This window comes from Tachysurus fulvidraco, chromosome 5 (assembly GCF_022655615.1).
Source record: "Tachysurus fulvidraco isolate hzauxx_2018 chromosome 5, HZAU_PFXX_2.0, whole genome shotgun sequence".
NCBI lineage: Eukaryota > Metazoa > Chordata > Actinopteri > Siluriformes > Bagridae > Tachysurus > Tachysurus fulvidraco.
Genome location: NC_062522.1, coordinates 18,442,810 through 18,465,314, shown reverse-complemented (window position 1 = coordinate 18,465,314; position 22,505 = coordinate 18,442,810). Strand labels below are relative to the sequence as shown.

At 39.4% G+C, this 22,505-nt stretch overlaps 1 protein-coding gene across 7 annotated transcripts in view; it reads right to left on the bottom strand.

Annotated features, from left to right (window-relative positions):
- rap1gapb (RAP1 GTPase activating protein b) overlaps nt 1-22,505 on the bottom strand; it is a 56,314-nt gene that overhangs the window by 10,205 nt on the left and 23,604 nt on the right. For 3 of the 7 annotated variants that reach the window (XM_027146694.2, XM_027146691.2, XM_027146690.2), the window contains exons 2-3: nt 22,245-22,280; nt 8,174-8,270 (exon numbers count right to left, since the gene is read on the bottom strand). Coding sequence is in view for 5 of the 7 variants with exons in the window: in XM_027146691.2 (XP_027002492.1) it covers nt 8,174-8,270; nt 22,245-22,280 (133 nt within the window). In the remaining 2 variants the exon portion in view is untranslated. Of the gene's footprint in view, nt 1-1,528; nt 2,164-8,173; nt 8,271-22,244; nt 22,281-22,505 lie in introns of those variants that run through there. The other 4 variants (XM_027146692.2, XM_027146693.2, XM_027146695.2 and 1 more) reach the window with 3 other exon arrangements.

Here is a 22,505-nt window from a genome sequence, read left to right as displayed (position 1 = left end):
ATTATAATTAATTCTAATGTATTTCAGAGCATCACTTCTTTTTACATTATAGCCTAAATTTACCCAAAAGGCAATCATTACTTTAGCTTCTAAAACAACTAATAACTAATAATCATAATAAACATTATAACACCTATTAATTTAATTGTGATGGGCTTAAATCAGTAATTACTGTAATTACATTGTAAGGGCAGCTTCTAATTTCAGGTGATAAGCATTAATGAAGCTGACTAGCCCACCTATTTACAGATTATTGCCACAGCGTGATTACCTTTAAAGCTTTAATACATGATACATTTTCAAGCTCATAATTAACAACCATTTTCACTGACTTGTGGCAGCATTACAAAAAACACAAAAATGTTAAATCTGGGATTGTGACCAAGTAGTAGTATTTATTATTTTCTATGATGGCTGCTTTCGAATAATCTGGAAGGCAGAAAGATTCTGGCAGCACTTTTTAATTTACACTTTGGCAGTCCATCCAGTCAACAAAAAGTTGTATTACCAAAGCATGTCAAAAAGGTGCAAGTAAAATTCAGAAGCTTTAAATTACATAATATGCTAGCATGGAAACTGTATTTCATCACATCAGTGTATATTGGCTAAACTTTGCCTATTAGAAACACAAGTTATTCAAAACAGTTAGTGGTGCAATATGCATGTTCACATGGAGGACAGGAAGATTTCAGCATAACAGATGTTATTTTATTTCCTCTTGCCTCACTGAGACTTTTGGAAATGTGTTTGCTCATTCAAGTTATTACAGATGTTTTTTTTTTGTCATGAACACAGTTATGAATGAATCTATTTTGGCGAGTTAAGCACAATGATTCTTACTAAAAGAAGAATCTGACCAACAATAAATGCATTGGTTAAATAGAATATATTGGATTGGTTAAGTAGAATTGAGTAGAAATATAAGAAAAATACATACCTTAACAGGCATGAAAAAGAAACTTGAACTTGAAATACTAGCAATAATACTGAATAATGACTTATGGACTTTAATGGGATCAGTCATGATGGTGGACATGAAGGAATAACTGCCATGTATATAAAGTATACTGGTATATTTACAGTGTGTAAATGCATAATTGAACATACACTTGGTTTATCTGTACATCCCAGTAAGGTAATGTACATAATTGGTAATGATTTCACAATTTGTCAGTGGTAATGACAAATTGTGAAACTGTAAATCCAACATACTTCTCCTTGTGGTCCGCTGATTCAGCAATTGTGCACTAATTGTGCATGAAACATGAACCCAGCTCCACTATATGTGTATATCTTATTATACAATGGACTCACAGCAGCTATAATTCACTTGTATTTCTAAAAGTTGTTATTTCATTAGCACATGAAACAAGCTCAAGCAGAATCACTGAAGGTTGTTTGTTTTTGACCACTGTGAAACTATTCATGCACTTGATTATTAGTACCCTAACTTTAAAGGTTAAATGGTAAACACATAGATTATTTATCACTGCATGTGCAGAATCTGAATAAAGATAATTGTACTCACATCACTGTGTCGTCTACGCTGACGTGCTGCCCTAACAACTGGATTGATGTATATGAAGGACCTTCTGGCCATTGTGAAGTTAGTATAAAGAACGCTAAAGCCTGTGTGTGTTGTCCTGTGACTTGTTTCACTTTAGTGTGTTGTACTATGAGAACCAACAGCTATAGACTGGATATTAAGAGTGACAGCAGGCACTTCCTCAAACTGCAGCTACTTCTCTAAACTCAGATTTCTTACAAAACACACAATGGTCACTAATACAAAGTCTAAACTTTGTGCAGGAAGGATGTATTATGTCACTCTAACTTGTTAAAAAAAATAAAACTTTTGATTAAGTTGTGCCTTGTAATATTTTTTTTATCAATGCTGAATTGATTTTCAGACTATGATTCATTTTAATACACATTGCACTCCAGGAATTTAACAGGCTGATTAAAAAGTGCCACATTTTTCTCTGTGTGTGTCTGTTGTGTGTGTCTGAAAAATACTGTAATTTGGACATACAAATATGTTCACTTTTTCAGAATATCAAGGGAAAATCAGATTTTTGCTAACAGAGCTTCACTCCCTGGGTATTCAAAAGTATTGAAAAGTGTTCATTCCAGTTGCTAGAAAGTCCAATACTGTACTTCAAATTTGGAATGATGGCTCCTGGGTTAATTTGATTTGGAATAAATAAATAAATAGATAAACAAACAAACAAACAAACAAACAAACAAACAAACAAACAAATAAATAAATCAGACCAAGCAAATGGTACCCTGTATTCATTCATGAGATTGTGATTCTATAAGGAATAATTAGCATAGAAATTGCATATTTTTCATGCAATTTCATGCTTCAACCACAGTACTAATTAATTATGCCAACTTCAAATTCCACTTCTGTCATCATCTTGAACACCACTTTGCTACGGAATGCTATAGAGATATACAGAGCTTTACTTCTGTTGACTTAGAAAATACAGCCAAGGGGGATCGGAGGTTGTACAGAGGGAATCCCTCACAATGCAAACAACTGGCTCCCTCGAGAACCGACCGAGCATGCTCCTCTCCCAAACAAACAAAGCAAAGAGAGTCCGTGTCCTGCTTAGATGCCAACATACTTCTCCCTGCCTATATGCCTCACTAAATATATATACAGTGGTGTGAAAACGTGTTTGGAGTGGGATCCAGGTCCAAGTTATAGAACCTGACAAAGGTGTGCGGAGAGGACTATCCTGCTGCAGCACAAATATCTTCAAGGGAACACCCCTTGTTAGGCACTGGACAAGGCAATACTCCTAATGGAGTGAGCCTTGATGCTGAGAGGCAAGACAAGGCCATGTGCCTCATAGGCCTGAGTAATGGCCTCCACTACCAAGTGCCCCTGGTACTGTTTGTAAACCGGATTACCCCAGTTCCCGCTCCCAAAATAGACAAAAACGACGCCACAAGCTTGAGTAGTGGACATAAGTCCTCAAGGCCCTTATTGGGCAAAGCAAATGCAGCCTCTCCTGTTCTGCCAACTAATGGGGCAGGGAACAGTAGGCCTGCATGATGACTGGACAACCCACTATCCTGGGCACCTTAGGGACATATCCCGCCCTGGGGAGCATGATAGCCTTGGACATGCCAGGGGCAAATTCTAGGCAGGCGGGGGTGATCGACAGAGCCTGCAAATCTTTCACTCTTTTGAGAGGGTCCAAGGCTAGGAGCAGAGCCATCTTCAGAGTCAGGATGCGAACAGATCCACTTCCGCCCAGCCAAAAATATGCCAAATTCCAACCACTATATGGGGTTGGAGACGCCACTCCCCGGTCTTCAGCACCTGCTTCGACAGGAAGTCTGCCTCCCAATTTACATGCCCTGGGATAAAAATCGCTCTTAGCAAAAGAAACCTGGTCACTGCCCAGAGCAGAATGTGCTGTGCCAACCTAAACAGGTGGCACAAACACCAACGCAATGCAAAGACATGGCAGCCCCTGAGTTGTGGGAGAAAGTGTTTCAATGCTAGTAACACGGCCCTCATCTCCAGGCAATTTATGTGCCGTGAGAGATAAGGGCCCTCCCATAGATCCTGGGCAGGGCAGCCATCAAAGATCGCTCCCAGCCCAAAAGTTATGAGCTTGAGGGGATATCTGCGAGGGGTGAAATCCTGCACCCCTGAGCCAGAGCTAGAATTTCCTCATGTGGAGCAGACCTAAAGTGATAATGTTGGCTGCTGCCGACATGAGGCCAAGAAACCTGCATCGGCAACAGAGAGTATGCGGCCTAGCCAAATATCTTACATTGCTGACAAGATGGATGCCATGTCGGGGGACAGATATGCCTGCATTGTGGTGGAGTCCCAAAGGGCTGTGCTCTGGCAAAATGCCTATGTGAAAATAAGCGTCTTTGAGGTCCATCTTCACAATTCTGTCCTCGGACTTGATCTGGAACACAATAACCTTGAGTGTGAGCATCTTGACCTTGTAAGTCTTCAGAGTACAGTTCAGAGTCTGCAGGTCCAAAATCAGACGCAGCACTCTATCTTGGGAACAACGGAATATCAGCTGTACAAGCCAGAGTCAGTAGGGCAGTAGGGGAAGACTTCCTGAAAAAGACGCTCCTAGGAACCCCAGCCATTGAGTAACTCTCCTGAAGTAACTCTACAAAGCTTGGATGGAAGTGCAAGCTTCCTCCATGTGGGCAATGTAGAAGAGAGATAGCTCGCAAGTGTCTCTTCAATCCCAGGCATCACCCCATACCCATGACTTTCAAGCTCTATAATGGCTGAAAAGTCAGACATGGCCGGGGAAAAAAGACGCACTGAAAAGGGATTTCCCCAACACCTCAACACCTCTGCATGGAGGTTTGGGGAAAATGGCAGCTGCCTGCTTGGAGGTGGCCTGCGGCCTGAAGTCAGAAAGCGGTCATCTAGCTTAGAACGGACGACACTAACTTCCTCTTCAGGCCAATCTAAATTTAATTTTGACACAGCACATGTCACCACCTCGAGGAGCTCCTTGAACGCCGCTGACTGCAGCAGCAGATCAGAGTTGGAAAGCCCCTCCCCACTTGCATCAAGCTCCTACAGTAAGTGCCCGACGTAGTAAGCAGCATGCTCTGTTCCGGGTCGGGAGAAATTGCTGCGCAAGCTCCCGAAACAGAGCAAACGGAGTCAGGGGAGAGGGGAAGAGAAAGGGAAAGACCTATCTCTTTCTTCGCTTCCACTAACTTAACCTGCAAACTCCATGATCAAAGCCGATCGGGCCTGAACCACGAGGTCTAGGCGCTAGGCAGGAAAATACAGTGGTGTGAAAAAGTGTTTGCCCCTTCCTGACTTTTTCTTTTTTTGCACCTTCGACACACTTTAATGTTTCAGATCATCGAACAAATTTAAATATTAGTCAAAGATAAATAAAGGTTATTATTAAGGGAAAAAAATTACATGGCCCTGTGTAAAAAAAAGTGCTTTCCCCTAAACCAGGGGTCGGCAACCTTAAACACTCAAAGAGCCATTTGGACCCGTTTCTTACAGAAAAAAAAACACAGGGAGCCACAAAACCCTTTTGACATTTAAAATGAAGATAACACTGCATATATAGTTTTTTTTACCTTTATAGAAAGTATAGAAAAAACTGTAGTGTGTTGCATTTATGAAATCAATGAACTGCTACCGAGTAAACAAAATTTTATTTCTGCAAGCAAACAAAAATATTTTGAACAGTTTGAACGAAACTTTAAAAAAAGACGCTGGGTCGAAGGTTACTTTCAAATAAAATGTCTAATTGAGTCCACTTCGTATTCATGACATCAAAATTTTAACTTGACAGCTGCAGCAAACCAAAAATGCATCTGCTTCTGTGTGTCGGATTTCGCAAGTCGGCAGTTATGACACATATTTTGAGCAACAAAAATTAAACACGGTTTATTTTACTGTTACAAGAGCATCATAATCTTAGAATTTCATTTTTTTAAAAACTAACTAACTAAAATAAAATAAATTGAAATTAAATATTTATTTTCCAAATCTACAGGGAGCCGCACAGAGGGATAAAAGAGCCACTTGCGGCTCCAGAGCCGCGGGTTGCCGACCTCTGCCCTAGACCTAATAACTGGTTGGGCAATCTTGAGTTTGCGATAACTTGCATTGAGTCTGTTACAGGGCTGTGGAGGAATTTTGGTCCACTCGTCTTTGCCGAATTGTTGTAATTCAGCCGCATGGAGGGTTTTCGAGCATGAACCGCCTTTTTTCTTCAGCCATTCAGCGGTTGACTTGCTGGTTTTGGATCATTGTCCTGCTGCAGAACCCAAGTTCGCTTCAGCTTGAGATCACAAACAGATGGCCGCACATTGTCCTTCAGAATTTTTGGTAGACAGCAGAATTCATGGTTCCATTCATCACAGCAATTCTTCCAGGTCCTGAAGCCACAAAACAGCCCCAGACTATCACACTTCCACCACCATATTTTATTGTTGGTATGATGTTCTTTTTCTGAAATGCAGTGTTACTTTTACGCCAGATGTACTGGGACACACTCCTTCAAAAAGTTCAACGTTTGTCTCGTCAGTCCACAGAGTATTTTCCTAAAAGTCTTGAGGATCATCAAGATGTTATCTGAAAATCTGAGAAGAGCTTTTATGTTATTTTTGCTTAGCTGCGGTTTTGAACCGTCTTGGAACTCTGCTTTGCAGGCCATTTTTGCCCAGTCTCTTTCTTATGGTAGAGTCATGAACACTGACCTTAACTGAGGCAAGTAAGGCCTGCAGTTCTTTGGATGTTGTTGTGGGGACTTTTGTGACATTTTGGATAAGTCGTCGCTGTGCTCTTGGGGTAATTTTGGTTGGCCAGCCACTCCTGGGAAGGTTCACCACTATTCCATGTTTTCGCAATTTGTGGATAATGGCTCTCACTGTGGTTCGCTGGAGTCCCAAAGCCCCAAAGTCCCATAGCTTTATAACCTTTTCCAGACTGATAGATATCAATTACTTTCTTTCTCATTTGTTACTGAATTTCTTTGGATCTCAGCACTATGTGTAGCATTTGAGAATCTTAAAAAGCTTAAAAAGGTTAGAAAAAGGGGCTTTTAAAAAGTGTCAAGAACGAAGGTTTCAAAAATACTGGGTAAATGCTGGATATTCAATTTCAAATTTAATAAATGGTCAGAAAAAGAGACTAAACTTGTTTAACTAAAACTAATCAGACTTTTAAGACCATTGCACACAACCTGTGTAACTGATTGCACAAAAATTAAGTTATTATATGACAACCTGTGTTGATTAGTTTCTCGTTGATGACATCAGCCACATATCTTGATTCTCAGTGTTCAAATCTTGAGTTGTATTCATTTATGCTGAATACATTCCAGCTTCCTTAACTTCTTCAGCAATTTGTTGTTGGATTAAGAGACTAATGTTGTCTTGGACAGCAAAGTCAAAAGGGAACCTCTTCCTTTATGTCTTTATGTCCACTTTCATGCATCTCTTTACTCTTTTCAGTGCATTCACTGACATGTGCTTGCAGACAGGCATCATACTTGCTGAGCAGAAGTATTAATTTTAAAAAATTCCATTATCTAAAGTCTTCTAAGGAATAAGCACTCCCGTGTTTATCACGACGATAACTAATCCCCCGCTTACCAATGAACTTGATGACATTAATCACACATTCCATTTTCCTTACTTGACTACTGATATCTCCCTTGTTTGCCCTGAGAAAATAGCCTCTGCACTCTCTCTGTGGATTTTAATCCCTTCATGCTCAGCAATTCTTTGATGAACATGTTTCCGTATGCTCATTCCACTTTTGATGAATGAACTATCACTGGCTCAGGTTTTGGCAAATGCCAGACAAATAGAACAGTATGAAGAGTATGACTCTTCATAGTATGCTAACCATTTTCTATTTATTTTGTCATTGCTGATGAAGATGTTAGGAAGGACTAGTTGCAGTCCTTGCAGTGGACGGTAGCGAAAAAATCTAAAGATCTAAAGATCTAAATTGGGCCATGCAAAATAATAAAAAACTTTAGGGTTAGTTAATTTAGTTAATAGTATTTAGTTAATTATTTGAATGCTGAATTCAGAAATGATAATCAGTCACCAGGCCACCGGGACTGCTCCCTACTATATGAACTATTAAACACTGTTTATATGTAATAAAAGCTGTCTCAACACTCAAAAACTGTGATTGGATCAGAGCAAATCCTTGAACATTTTTAATGTGGTTATGGAAATAATCTGAATTTTATCAATGACAGATTTGAAGGGATTCAAAATGACAATACTTTTCTGTTGGAATTCTTAGAAATATTCACGGAATATCTCGTTCACATGGAAAAAATATTCTAGGGGTTTTTTTGCCATTAATATATTTTTATTAATAAAGCATGCCACCAGTCTAGTTGTCTTGTTTTTCAAACCTAAATGTGCCTTGTAAACAGCTTGCCAAGACCAGTACATACATCCGGTGACACTCTTTCCTTAACAGGAAACCTGATTGGAGTGAAGAAATTGAAGCAATTCATACAGAGAAGAGGAACAGAATGAAGGAAGAATTAAGCAGACTAATCTACTAAGTGAAATCCAAAAAAATAAATCAGTGATCAATGCAATGAAACAGTCACTTTACAAATGATCCATGTGAAAAGAGAAGTATGTAAAGTCAATAAGACAATTTTACCTTTAGAAGTGCAGAAAGCGGGGACAAGTGTAATGACTGGGTCAAGTGAGTAGACTCTAACGCGTTAGATGTTTGAGAGATTTTGCCATCGTTTTTCCTGTGGAAAGAGAAAACACACACCTCTTCAGCACAAAAACCCTTATTTATAGTAACAGAGGTCACAAATTTTTGACTTTGCAGTACAATTATTTGATTATTGTTTGTATATGTATGTTTGGCTATATGTACCGTAAAAGTTACTTTAAAACTTTACCTGCGGTTATTGTATAAAGTAAAGGTTCACCTACTTTTGCCAGTCACAGATATGGGATTTTATTACAGATATTATTTTTCTAAATAATTAAACACAGAAGTATAATATTTTTGTCTCATTTGATAGATTGGGTTGACTTTGTCTACTTTGTCAAAGGTCTGTTATTAGCTGAGGCCTGAATCCAGTGGCTCAAACCTGCATTAAACTGAGAATAAACATACAGGGATTGATCCAGTGGTGGAGAAACCTGAGTTTTTTCAGACTAAAAAGTCAAGCTTCAAGCTTCAAACTTATGCGTACATAGTAATGACAATCCATGGGACAATTCATTCAGAGCTCATGTCAACACCCGGAACTATTTGTCATGTTCCTCAAACCATTCTTGAACAATGATGAATGACGGGTGTACTTGGTCAAAGTAACATCAACAGGAATGCCAGGTCCTAAGGTTTCCCAGTATAACACTGCCCGGTGCATTACACTGCCTCAGTAGGCTTTCCTTTTTCCCGTATTGCATCCTGGTGCCATCTGATCCCCATGTAAGTGACACACACATACACACCACCATCCACATGATGTAAAAGAAAATATGAGTCATTAAACCATATGCAACCTGCAAGCTGTGTGCTCTGACACCTTTCTTACTAACCAGCATTAACCTTCTAACCTTCTGGAGATGCTCTGGCCCACTTATCTAGCCATCACAGTTTGGCCAATGTCAAAGTCGCTCACACTTGCACATTTTTCCTGCTTCCAACATATCTGTATAATATATCCCACACCTTTACAGGTGCCACTGTAACAATATAAATGTGTATTTTCTCCCACAATATTGGGCAAGAAATATCATTGTAATTCAGAGATTGGTATGCATAATTACAAACTACTGCATATTTTTTTCTAGCTAAAAATTTATTCATACAATTCTTAGCCCTTTAGAATCCATTACTCTCAAAGCCATGCTGGTTACAATAAATTACAAAGGACAATATAAGTAATAAGCCTTCAACTGCATGAGGCTACAAAATAGTTGCAAAAAAGTGTGGTAACTACAATGGTTGTTTGAAAAATTATCTAAATATGGATGAAGACTGCACAAAGTAGAAAGTACAACAGAAAGTAGCAGGTGCAATAACTGAGTAGAGTAAGTGGGTAACCTTTGGAGTCTGTATGTTAAAACTACTGCAGTGGAAACTGGTCTTCTGCAGTAGTAACATCAAGGTTTGATTTGTCTTGTGTTCTGAGATGCTTTTTTGCTCAACATGGTTATAAAGTGTGGTTAGTTTAGATTGATATTGTGACTTGCTGTCAGCTCAAACCAGTCTGGTTATTCTCCTCTGATCTCTCTCATAAACAAGTGGTTGCAGTCTGTAGACCGTCACATCATTCTGTGTGAACTATGGGGCCTTTGGTGTAAGAAAATCCCAGAAGCTCAGTCATTTCTTACTAGCCCATCTGGTATCAGAATACATGCTATTGTTATAGTCACAGAGATCACATTTTCACCATTTTGAATTTTGATGTGAACATTAACCGAAGCTCTAGACCTGTATCAGAATTGTTTTATGCATTGTAGTGCTGCCACATAATTGTCTGATGGAAAACTGCACGAGTTTTTCAAATGGAAAGCCTATCAAACATCAAGAAGACATGAATATTTGATCATGTTCTATGGGCTAAATAATGTGACAGCAGTATATCAGGCCTTTGTAAACAAAAACGTCAAGGACTTGAAATACAATGTGTTATTGTATACATTGATAATATACTGATTGACTCAAGCACCCTCACAGTTTCACAGGCATACGATTTCCAATGGAATAGCCAGAGCCTACTAGCATCAAAGAACTTCAACTTTTCCACAGAAATGCCAACTTCTACTGGTGGTTTATACTGAATTATAGTGAGTGGCCAAGAAACTCCTCTGGTCCACAACCAAACAGAGAGCCTTCAATAAGCTAAAGACTAGGTTCACCATAGCACCTTATAGTATTCACCTTTGCTACGACACCCCAACCCTGACTTATCATTCACAGTGTAGGTATACGCTTCCTGCTGTGGGATTGGGGACATGCTTTCGCAATGTATTATCTCACATAGCAATTTGTGGCTAGAAGGAGCCCACCATAACTAAGAACCTACCCCTCCGTTTACCTGCAATAAACTCAGTCCAAGGTTAATAGTAACATATAGCCTTCACATGCCAGCATCCTACCGCATCTCACCATCGTTTCAAATCTTACTGCTCAAACATGCCCATGCTGCCGCCACTGCTACCGCCACCACCACCACCACCACCACCACCTTGATAGATAACATCCCCACCACACCTCCCCCTCCCACAGAAGTCGATGGTTCCTTTGACATACCTGGTCAGCATCTTTTTAGACTCCCTTCGACCGTGAGTTTGGTTCCAGTACCTAGTAGATAAGGAGAGGTACCCACCGGAGGAACAATCATCAGTCAGATCCAACGATATCCTTGACCCCCTTGTGATGGCCGAATTTCACCCAATGGCCAATCACACCCCGACTGACCCACTTCCAGATGGCGGTTTATTAACTCCTTGCCTGTTTACTCCATGCTGATATTGTGCCTGCCAATTTGGTTTTGTCCGTGTCCAGTTTTTTTCTGTATAAGCTCCAAAAATGGATTCAACACCACCTGTGTCAGCCACAACTAAACAATGTCAGGCTTACTATTCTGCTACACAAATTTTCAGGCAAACCACATATACAAATAAGTAACAGTAATCAAAGGCTTACTAGTGTAGCTTGCACATCACTTAGAATTACCTTGTTCATAAACTACCTTAATATTCAGACTGAATAACTACATACATCAATGCTAATGATCAATGAGGCTATTCAGCTCGATCAGCTAACATGCTATCGGTGGGCTTTGTGTTTACATCAATGATGCGTGGTGCCGCAATACTGTTGTGGTCTGCAAACACTGCTCACCCCTGGTGGAGTTTATGAGTATTAAGTGCCGCCTGTTCTATCTGCCGAGGGAATACACAGCCATTCTGCTCGTTGCAGTATACATTCCCCCAAACTCCAACAACAGCAACAGGAACGATGCACTACATGAACTGTACCAGCACATCAGTGAGCAGCAGACAGCACACCCTGATGCTTTTCTCATCATAGCTGGGGATTTCAATCATGCAGACTTAAAGAGTGTGTTCCCAAAAATACACCAACACATTAACTTTCCAACACGAGTTAATAACATTTTGGACTTTGTTTACACCACTCAGAAAGGAGCCTACAAAGCCCTCCCCCTCCCCCACCTTGGCGCATCAGACCACATTACTGTCATGCTAATGCCTGCATACAGACCACTCATTAAAGTCACCAAACCAGTTCAGAAACAAATTCAGGTGTGGCCTAAGGGGTCGTCGGAGGCTCTTCAAGACTGCTTTGACACCACGGACTGGAATATGTTTAAGCAGGCTGCCACATACAATAACACCACAGACCTCCAAGAGTACACGGAAACTATCACTGCCTACATCACCAAGTGCATTGTTGATGTAACAGTCACAAAGACCATCACTATCCGGGCCAATCAGAAGCCATGGATGACAGGAGAGGTCTACAGACTCCTGAAGACGCGGAATGCCGTCTTCAGAGCTGGAGATGAGGCGGGTCTGAGGACAGCCAGGGCCAACCTATCCCGTGGCATCAGAGAGGCTAAGAGGCAGTACTCCAGGAGGATAGCCCATAAATTCAGTGACAGCAGAAACACTCGGAGCCTGTGGCAGGGGATACAAACCATTACAGACTACAAGCCTCCACCACGGACCTGTGATAGTAACATCTCTCTGCTGAACGAGCTGAACACCTTCTTTGCTCGTTTTGAGAAGCAAAACAGCACCACTGCACAGAAAACTCCACCTCCTCCCGGTGACCAGGTAATGATGCTGACCCCGGATAGCGTGAGGAGATCCTTCAGCAGGATCAATGTACGCAAAGCTCCGGGTCCTGCCAACATCCCTGGACGTGTACTGAGAGACTGTGCAGTGGAACTCACTGATGTCTTCACAGACATTTTTAACATCTCACTCACTCAAGCTGTTGTCCCCACATGCTTCAAAGCTGCCCCCATCATTCCAGTCCTGAAAAAGCCGTCTCCATCATGCTTCAATGATTACCGTCCTGTTGCACTTACTTCTATCATCATGAAGTGCTTCGAACGGCTAGTCATGCACCATATCAAGTCTGCCCTACCCCCCCTCTCTGGACCCCTTCCAGTTTGCATATCGGCCAAACCGCTCGACTGATGATGCCATCTCAACTGCCATGCATTCAGCACTCACTCATGTGGACAAAAAGGACTCATACGTTAGAATGCTGTTCATAGACTTTAGTTCAGCATTCAACACTATCATCCCCCAACAGCTCAGTAATAAACTGCTTCAGCTTGGGCTCAGCACTTCACTGTGCAACTGGCTATTGGACTTTCTGACTGGAAGACCTCAGGCAGTACGGGTCGGCAGCAACACATCCAGCACCATCACACTGAACACTGGGGCCCCCCAAGGATGTGTGCTGAGCCCCCTTCTCTTCACCCTGCTGACCCATGACTGCACACCATCACACAACTCCAACCTCTTTATCAAGTTTGCGGATGACACGACTGTAGTGGGTCTCATTAGCAACAAAGATGAGACAAACTACAGGAACGAGGTGAGACGCCTGGCTGGGTGGTGTACTGACAACAATCTCTCTCTGAACGTGGAGAAGACGAAGGAGATTGTTGTTGACTTCAGGAGAACGCACACTCAGCATGCTCCTCTGTCCATCAACGGTGCCACTGTGGAGAGAGTGAGTAGCACCAAGTTCTTGGGTGTGGTCATCACAGAGGACCTCTCCTGGACTGGAAACGCAGCAGCACTGGCCAAGAAATCACAGCAGCGTCTCTACTTCCACCGCAAACTGAGAAGAGCCAGCACCACGCCACCCATCATGCACACCTTCTACAGAGGCACCATTAAGAGCATACTATCGAGCTGCATCACTGTGTGGTACGGTGCTTGCAACGCATCCTGCCGGAAGACACTACAGCGCATAGTGAGAGCAGCTGAGAGGATTATTGGTGTCTCTCTCCCCTCCCTCCAGGACATTTACGCGACCCGTCTCACCCGAAAAGCCCTCTGCATTGCAGGTGATCCCACCCACCCATTACACAGCTTCTTCAGTCCGCTGCCATCAGGGAGGAGACTGCGGAGTCTCCGGGCCAGGACCAACAGATTGAAGGACAGCTTCATTCATCAGGCTATCAGGAAGCTGAACTCACTCTCAAACTTGCCTCCACTTCTCTTTTCTGCCACAGGCTCCACAGATCTATGAAGCCAACACTCCCCTTCAGATCCCACATCCCCAAGGACCTTCCACTCCCCCTCCCACTAACATAAGGAAACATGCACCAGTCACTTTGTGCAGCATTGGTCTGCCTATTCTCCACTGCATCTACATATGCTTTGCACTTTATTTAAAACTCATTGCTAATATTTTGCACCTTGGGACTGAGAGAAATACATTTTCGATTCTTTTTTGTGTATATACTGTACATGTGAAAGAGTTGACAATAAAGAAAAACTTGAACTTGAACTAAACAGCAGAATCTGTGGAAAGACATAGAGAGATGGGTAGGAGATGGAATACACTGTAGCTGTAAGAGCACAATTTAATGCACACAGCAAGGGAAGATGAGGTAGAATTGCCTTTCTCTCGTTTTCTCTCCCTCTCCTCTTTCCCCTTTTTGAACGGTCTCACCACCAAAGAATAGTATCTACAGTATATCAGTGCATACACAATTATCTAATTTACAATCTGACTCAGAATTTTTCACGTGGTGCCATTATCCCTGCCTAAGTGTGCACTACTAAGGATAGCATTGTGTGTGTATGTGTGTGTATGTGTGTGTGTGTGTGTGTGTGTGTGTGTGTGTGTGTGTGTGTGTGTGTGTGTGTGTGTGTGTGAGTGTGTGTGTGTGTGTGTGTGTGTGTGTGTGTGTGTGTGTGTGTGTGTGTGTGTGTGTGTGTGTGTGTGTGTGTGTGTGTGTAATTCAAACCACAGCCCTTTTACAATCTTACTACGATCCACTTCTGAGCCCTCTAACATATCCTCTATCCTATAATTTACTATAATGTGACTGGAGAGTGAATTTTCCCAGGCTCCAAAACCACCTCAGGAAATCCAACATCCCAGAAGAAACATCCCAGACTCTACAAATAGTTAGGAGCAAACCCAAAAAACAGAGGCAAAACCAAAACTGAGGCAAAAATAAAAACTTGTCCCTTAGTAACATAGCTTAAAATTTGAGTGCAATATCCCTTTTTCTTTTCCCATATTTTTAAAATAAGCTAGTGATATTTATGGAAGCAATATTACTTAAATTACCTAACTAACTAAAATCGTAGCATTTTCATTCATTTAACAACTTACATTTACATCTTATCTTTTCCTTTTCAACACTTTGTCCATTTGCGACAGTATCAGATTTTTTCCTCAGAAATCTAATCCAGTGTTTTTGCTGGTTACTGCCTAATACCAGACCTGAGCTCTAACCAAAAGTTGATTTTAATGCATGAATGCAATTAGAATTTCATTACCCACACAACGGTAGAAGATGGATGGACAACTGAACATTTACACTGTCATCTATAATTGTCCACAGCAAAAACTCCACTGCATCAAATGTCTTACCCTGCCAGACTTCACTTTGAAAACTAATTTGATTAATGCATTCTTACTGGTCTTACCACAGGTTGATTTTAAACAGGACCTCTCGTGGAAGACTGAACCTCTTGATAATTGTATTCCTTTCCTTGGGCCTTAACATCATCCAGACTCAGCGCAGGTCAGAGACAGAATATCAGAAAGCACTTCTTTACATAAACTCAGTTTGAAATGAGGTTCCTCTGTCTGCTCTTCAGTGTGAGAGACTCCAGCGACTGGCACTGATTGCTGGGTTTATTGTTTGTTGGCTTATTCAGTCAAAATGAGAGTGACACAGAGGCCAAACCTGTTTGTAAGTATTGTCTCAGATTGGCCATAACGATTGGTCATAACAAGCAGGTGGGTCTGGAGCCGGTGTCAGGTGGACAAACACTGCCCTACCCTGAGGGTTAAAAGTAACTGACAAAAGAGATGACAGACAGAAAAGGCAAGGACAGAGCTGCCAACATATCTTCTAACCAGATAATCCTTGCAGACAAAGAGAAAAAACAATTACTACAAAAGCCCTAGGGAAAGTCTGCAGACAGGATGCCTCCATAATAACAGAATAAATGAGGAAAAAATTGTTTAAACAATACAAAAATACAAAAAGAACCATTTGGATTTAAAACATTTGGATTTGTGTGACCAGCTGAGTATCAGCACACTGCAGTTCAGTTAACTATCTGTACCAGCCTACTAAACAGTGAATATATTTATTGTCCATTAACTGACTTTTTTGTCAAAAATCGGTGTAGAGAAAAAAATGGCCTTTACACATTTATCGCACAATTAAATCGTTTGTCAGAATAGGAATATTTAAAAAATAAATAAAAAATCCAATCTTTACTTTTACAATCAACTTTTCTCACCCAAATTTCACTGTTCTGTTTTCTTGCTGATGGTCAATCAATCAGTCAGTCCTGATAACACGTGATTTTGGATCACAGGGTTAACATTTTTTGTTTTCTAACAATTTTGTTTACAGATATTCACCAAGCAACAATAAACAACAGCAAGGCAAAAGCCCTTTACGACTTCTGCTTTATAATATGCAACTCCTCCATGCATTTACTGACCACAAAAACCCTAGTCCCAACTTTCTCTTGGCTCACAAAACCAAAGCTCTTGAATGTTTAGGTCAAAGTACATATAAATGTCAGTACACCACAAAGTGAAAGAAATCAATACCAGAAGCTAATCCTTGTGTTTCAAATCCTTTGTTGTTTGCCCTTTTATAAACTAGTTTTTCCAGGTAGGTGAATTTTAATCACATTTAGCTGTGAAAAGTTGTAGTTTCAGGTGTCTCCTTTATCCTGTTGTAGCTGTCCAAAAACCCCAAAATTCTATGGCTAAGAATTCTCTCTCTCTCTCGGCACCACTAGTAATATAAATTTTTCCTCTTAACATGTTCTCTTATTCTACCTTTCGATAATGTCCACACTGGCCCACTTAATTGTAGTATTTTATAAAGATAGGGAAACCAGATTTAAGTTAATTCTTTTCTGTTACAGAGTACTTAATCAGTTCTGTCTTAGCAGGATGCAGCACCCAGGCCTCTTTCCCATAGCCAGTTTATTTATAAAATGTTATTTAACATTAGAGCTAATAATACAGAAACAAAAGCCACGCCAGTAATAAAAGACACTCTCATTAACCTTTCAAATGTAATGTGTACAAGCTAGATAATAAAAGGAGACATGATGAGCAGCATTAATGGTTAGAGTCATAATCAAAGACCCTGCTAATAAAGTGCAGTTTGCTTTTAATAACACTAAAAGTCACACATACATGCCTTACCTTTCTTTTTTCAAACACACAAACAAACATACACACACGTACACACATGTACACACACACACACACACACACACACACACACACACACACACACACACACACACACACACACACACACACAAACTTTTTACTACTTCAACAGCAATCAAACAAGTTAATGATGCATTAAACTCCACTTGAGGAGAGACAAACAAGGACTAAACTAAATGCTTTAATTGGGTCTATTTATTTACTTTTCATCAAATATGTTCAAAACAAGTGTGAAAGGTGCTCAGTAGAGTAATCTTACATGAACATGAAATGCTCGATGATGTAATTACTCCAGTCAACTCTTAATGCTTGTAATATAACAGGTAAGAAACCATGTGGATCTTTTGCTTGGGGCAGCTAGTTTTTTTGCAGTCACATACTGATGTACATTCATGTTTCTTCCTACATTATTCACATAACTCATAATTCACAGAAAATAAGATCAGGAACAAGTACATTTCTGTTACTGATAGGAGATTTGGTTTTTAAACTTTTAGACATTTAAGAGAGTCAATGATTCAATTAGCTTTTTTCAGGGTAGAGACGTGAGATGTGATTTTGAGTGGTGTTTGTGGTGTTTTGATAGTCACAGTGCATTTTGGTTCTGATAAAATACGGTTTTGAGGCTTGAAAAAAGTGAACATTGTAATGGATAATGCAGTTGTGTGAAAGCTATAAACTCAGGTGTTATTAAGCTCAAAGTTAAACTAGAATAGAATACTTTATTTCTTACATATCCATTACAACACAGTGAAATTAGTTCTTCACATTAGAACTTGGGCCAGAGGACAGGGTCAGACATGATGCCCACAGAGGCAGCTTGGATGCTTGAATCCCGATCAAGCTGGAGCTTGAATCCCGATCTTCCAATCAGCAATCCAGAGCCATAACCACCTGAGCTACCCCTGCTTACAGGCTGTGTAAATATTCTTTAGAACTGTCCACACTGGTGTCTGACTACACCCCCAACCTCCAAAATTCCCCCTTGACCCTGCTCCTTCAACTCACACAACTGCATGTTAAGCTGCTATTGAGATTTTAAACTGAAAATCGAATCATAATGTATTAGGTATACAGATCTAGCAACCAATAAAAGGTTTTCTACTAGGCAATAAATAATATACTCCAGCTGCTAGCTGCCTCAACACACACACACACACACACAAATAATTAGAGTTAGGTAAATAATACATAACAAACATGAAGAAAAATAAATAAATAAACATGCAAGAAATGTATTTCAATGTATGTCATAATCGGCATGAATATAGTAATCACGTAACTATGCCTTGAATATCTAATTCACAATCCACAATCAAACCTCCAGTTGATTTAAATAATTCTGGATGAGAGTAACAATTGTTCATTGTTCAAACACACCGGAACTACTGCCTTACAGTTACACAATTATGCATAATGGGAGTGAAATTTGTGAAAGCATTTCTATTAGTTGTCTCAGCATAAAAGAGAAAATCTCAGCTAAAAGTCCCATTACAAAACCCATTAACAAGAACAGTAGAGGCGCATCGGTGATACAGTAATTGCTGCTTTTGAGGGTTTAGTACATAGGTCACACGAGAGTTATAAAACCCATTGTAGAGATTGTGTGAGATAGTGTACAATGTACCATCATCCTATCACAACTTCTAATCATCCTATCCATTACTGATGATAGTATCGCCTGTGGCTTTGTAGAGGAAAATAAGGGTGTGTGGTCAGACAAAGTTAACATATGTCACATACACCTTACATCAGTACAGATACGAAACAGCTGTAGCTGCAAATCGCTACTATAAGCTTCAAGTCAGGTATATGTTTGGCTTAAATAGCAGTCAGATGTGAATGCTGTAAAATCAGGTTAAAACTGTAAATAAACAAGTTTTATATATGTAATATATTTTAAATACAACACAATTTATTTTTGTTCATCCTAAAACTGCAGACACCGTGATCTCTATATAGTAAACATGGCATGTCTAAATCGTCTAACTTTACATTCCTGTCACTTCATCATCAATCATCCAAAACCTAGTCACTTGGAACTATAAAGACAAAGTCTGGGAAAACACAGCAATACTCCCTGTGTCTATATAGAATATTTAATAAATTAAACACTGCATATTTCACAAAATTCTGACTTCATAATACACTGCCTCGGTTCAAGCTTTTGTCTCCACAACACTGCCAAGCTCAAAGGATATCTGAATTCCTCTATTTATTTTACAGATTGTATATTTCATTGTCATATATGTTGTTTTATCTGTGTTTATTCATGAATTTTATTTTGGATTAATTTTTTTGTATTTTTGTGTTTCATTTTCCTTATACTAATAAGGTGGCTGTCATCAAGTGTGTCATCCTCTCTACTTATTCCCGCTGGCTCAATAATATCAGAGCTGTAGCTTGATTGTCCCTGCAGGCTGTTCTGAATGTGAAACACACTGCAGCTGACAGTCAGAGTTGTGAGACAGTTGACTGTAGTGGAAGAAAATTGTAGGTTATTTAATCCCTCACGTGGAGGTGCTGGCTTGCAGTTTGCTGCACTGATAGACGTCTGCAAGCTTACAACTATAGGGCTTATGAATAATAAGCCCTATAATTGGGTTCAAGCCCAAATCCCTGATATGTACCGCACCAAAACAGTCAATCAATGTTTCAGTGGCTTTTCTTTTATTGTAAATGATCAAATAATGTTCATTAATTCAAGCAAATGTTCAATGGTGATTTTAGTCATAGGTTTGAATTTGATCCTGTATGCAGTTAACTTTGTAGGGTCAAATGTTGTGTGTATTACCTGGCAAGTTGAACAAGCTGAACCACATACATGCAACACATCTTGAGGTCACATTTCACTTTTATGTGCACACACTGTCTATAAATGCATGATGTAGCACATCAAAACAATGACATAAATGTCAGAAAATCATGTGGAAGGTCATATCACCATCTCCAACTACAAATCCTAATCAGTCTTGTAATCAGAAGTTTTGTATCACTAATGCTACCTACTCAACCCTGCGCTCCCACACTCTCTCCTACCCTTTTACTCAGATTGCTATGCCTAAACTTATATACATACTGTAACACTCACACTGTTACCATATGGATGAAAAAAATAAACTAAAGAATACATAAAATACTAAACAAACAAACAAACAAACAAACAAATAACTGTATGAAATACACAACAAAAAAAGAAGAAATATAAAATGATATAATAATAATAAATAAATCAGTGTGCAAAGAAATGAATAGATATGTACAATGAAAAAAAGTAAAAAATAAAACTAAATTCAATACAAATGAACATAACATAAACTTCTAAAAACATAAAATATACACATTTTCCTTAAAAAAAATGTTTAATTGATTTATTAAGCTGTTAATTTATTCTGTTTTTATTATTCATTTTGTCATAACCTGTCCTTGACCTGTCCTCAACCCACTCAGTTGAGAAAGCTAATCAGCTAGCCCACGTCTGAGGCTTAGTCACTCTGAGGTCTGTGATTCACAAAAGAAATTATACCTTAGAGAGAATGGCAGGCAGATGAGTAAGTCTGATCTGAATGGGCTAATCATAAGGACATTGTGCATTCCAAACAATAATAATCGTGACATTAGGACTTGGTCTTTATTCAGGAAAAGTGCTACAATGGCATTACTTTTTTATCTTATGATTCTCAGAAGTGTGTTGGAGTGACACAAAGAAAGATAAAGTCACAGTGTTGTTTTCCATCACACAAGTTCCATTTTCAGTGTGACACACATGAAGGATGGAAACTTGGTGATTTCAAATGTCAATATTGTCAAGACAGAAACACTTTGCCTTACAATTTCTGTAAGGACCTTCCACTAAAATAGAATCAGATTATATATTGCTATTCCTACATCATTCCAAATTTAACCAAACATAACAGCCTCTAAAGTTTATACAGAATGGATTATTGCTATACAGAAAAATCCAGCAAGTGTAAACTGGTTGATGAGAGAGAGCAGACTGAATGACCAGACTGGTTGGCAAGATGTCAGGAAGTCTACTGTAACTTGTGCTGCACTTTACGACTTAGGTGAGCAGAAAAGCATCCTGTAATACACAGCATATATCAAAGGTGGATGAGGTGGAGGAACTACTACAGCAGAAAACCACAGCAGAGGACCAGGTTTAACTTCTATCACCCAAGAATGAGAATCTGAGGCATCTGAGAACCAGCACTTAAGGTTAAAAAAACGCATAAGCCACACTTAGAGTCACGGTCATCATATTTATCCAGTTTCGATAAATATAACTGTAGCTGAACTTAAGCTCTATGTCATGCATAGATCTGGTCTGCATGACTGTCTGTTTCCTGAACGGGAAGGTATTCTAATAAAGTGGTCAATGACTCTATATAGTACAGCATGATGTATAAACTGCATAGTTCCTCATTCCCCACACCCACACACTGCTAAAAAAATGTGTAATTGTATTGTAATGAGTGAAACTTTTTAATGATATTCGTTCACCCAAAGGAAAACAGAGGCAAGCAAGAGACTGTCATTAAGCATCAAACTGATGCTAATCTCAGCACACAAATGAACAACACTTTGTGTCTGAATGTGTGTATAGGTAGGAAATTTAATTGTCTCTCTTAGGTATTTGTTCATATTAGCATGTGCTACCAGACTTTTGAGCAGATTCATGCAGAAATGTAAATCCTAACATAATTCCATTTACCAGAAGCACTTCATCTTCCTTTATCTAGCATAGATTTAAAATGAACCTACTGGATTACTTTCACCTACATAAGCAAAGTCTTTCTTACAGCATTACTGAACTTATCCAAATGCGGTGCTGTTAAATGTTATAATTGAAGTATTCAAAATGCATAACATGGAATTTAAAATGAATTATAGAATTTGAAATAAATTGCCCTGTGGTTTTATGAGTGGGACAACAGTATTGTATGCTTTCCTCCTATCATCAAAATAGATAAAACATTAGAGCAAATCCAGACAATGCCTCAGTCATCCCAGAGAGCACAATTGCATCTTGCGAATATGTAGCATTAAAAAAAAAACAAGTGGAAATTATGTGGCTTGCTCAAAACACCAACAAATTCTTTATTTTTTTAAAATAAGAAATTAACACACATTTCTATAATTTATCAACATGGTTTCCAACAAGGTTAATACAATTAATGAACCTTATTATTATTGGCCGTCTAATAGATTTTTACATCATTTTATAAACATATACTGTATACAGTAGAAGCTGTCTTACCATAGACCTCTAGCCTTGGAGAAAGTTTTGTCCACTCTGCAAAGACAATAAATACACTGCTTTACTAACAAAATAATTGGTTTATATTTTACAGAATGCAAACAATTAAATATACATAATTTCTCCCTTAAACCCTGTGTCCCCTTCTGCTAGAGGTTAGTCAATCTAGTGCTAACAGACTTATTACCCCCAGGCACATAATGGTTAAACCTATAATTTAGGCAAATGTCCAAAGTTAACTAACTGAGCAAATATAAGTTG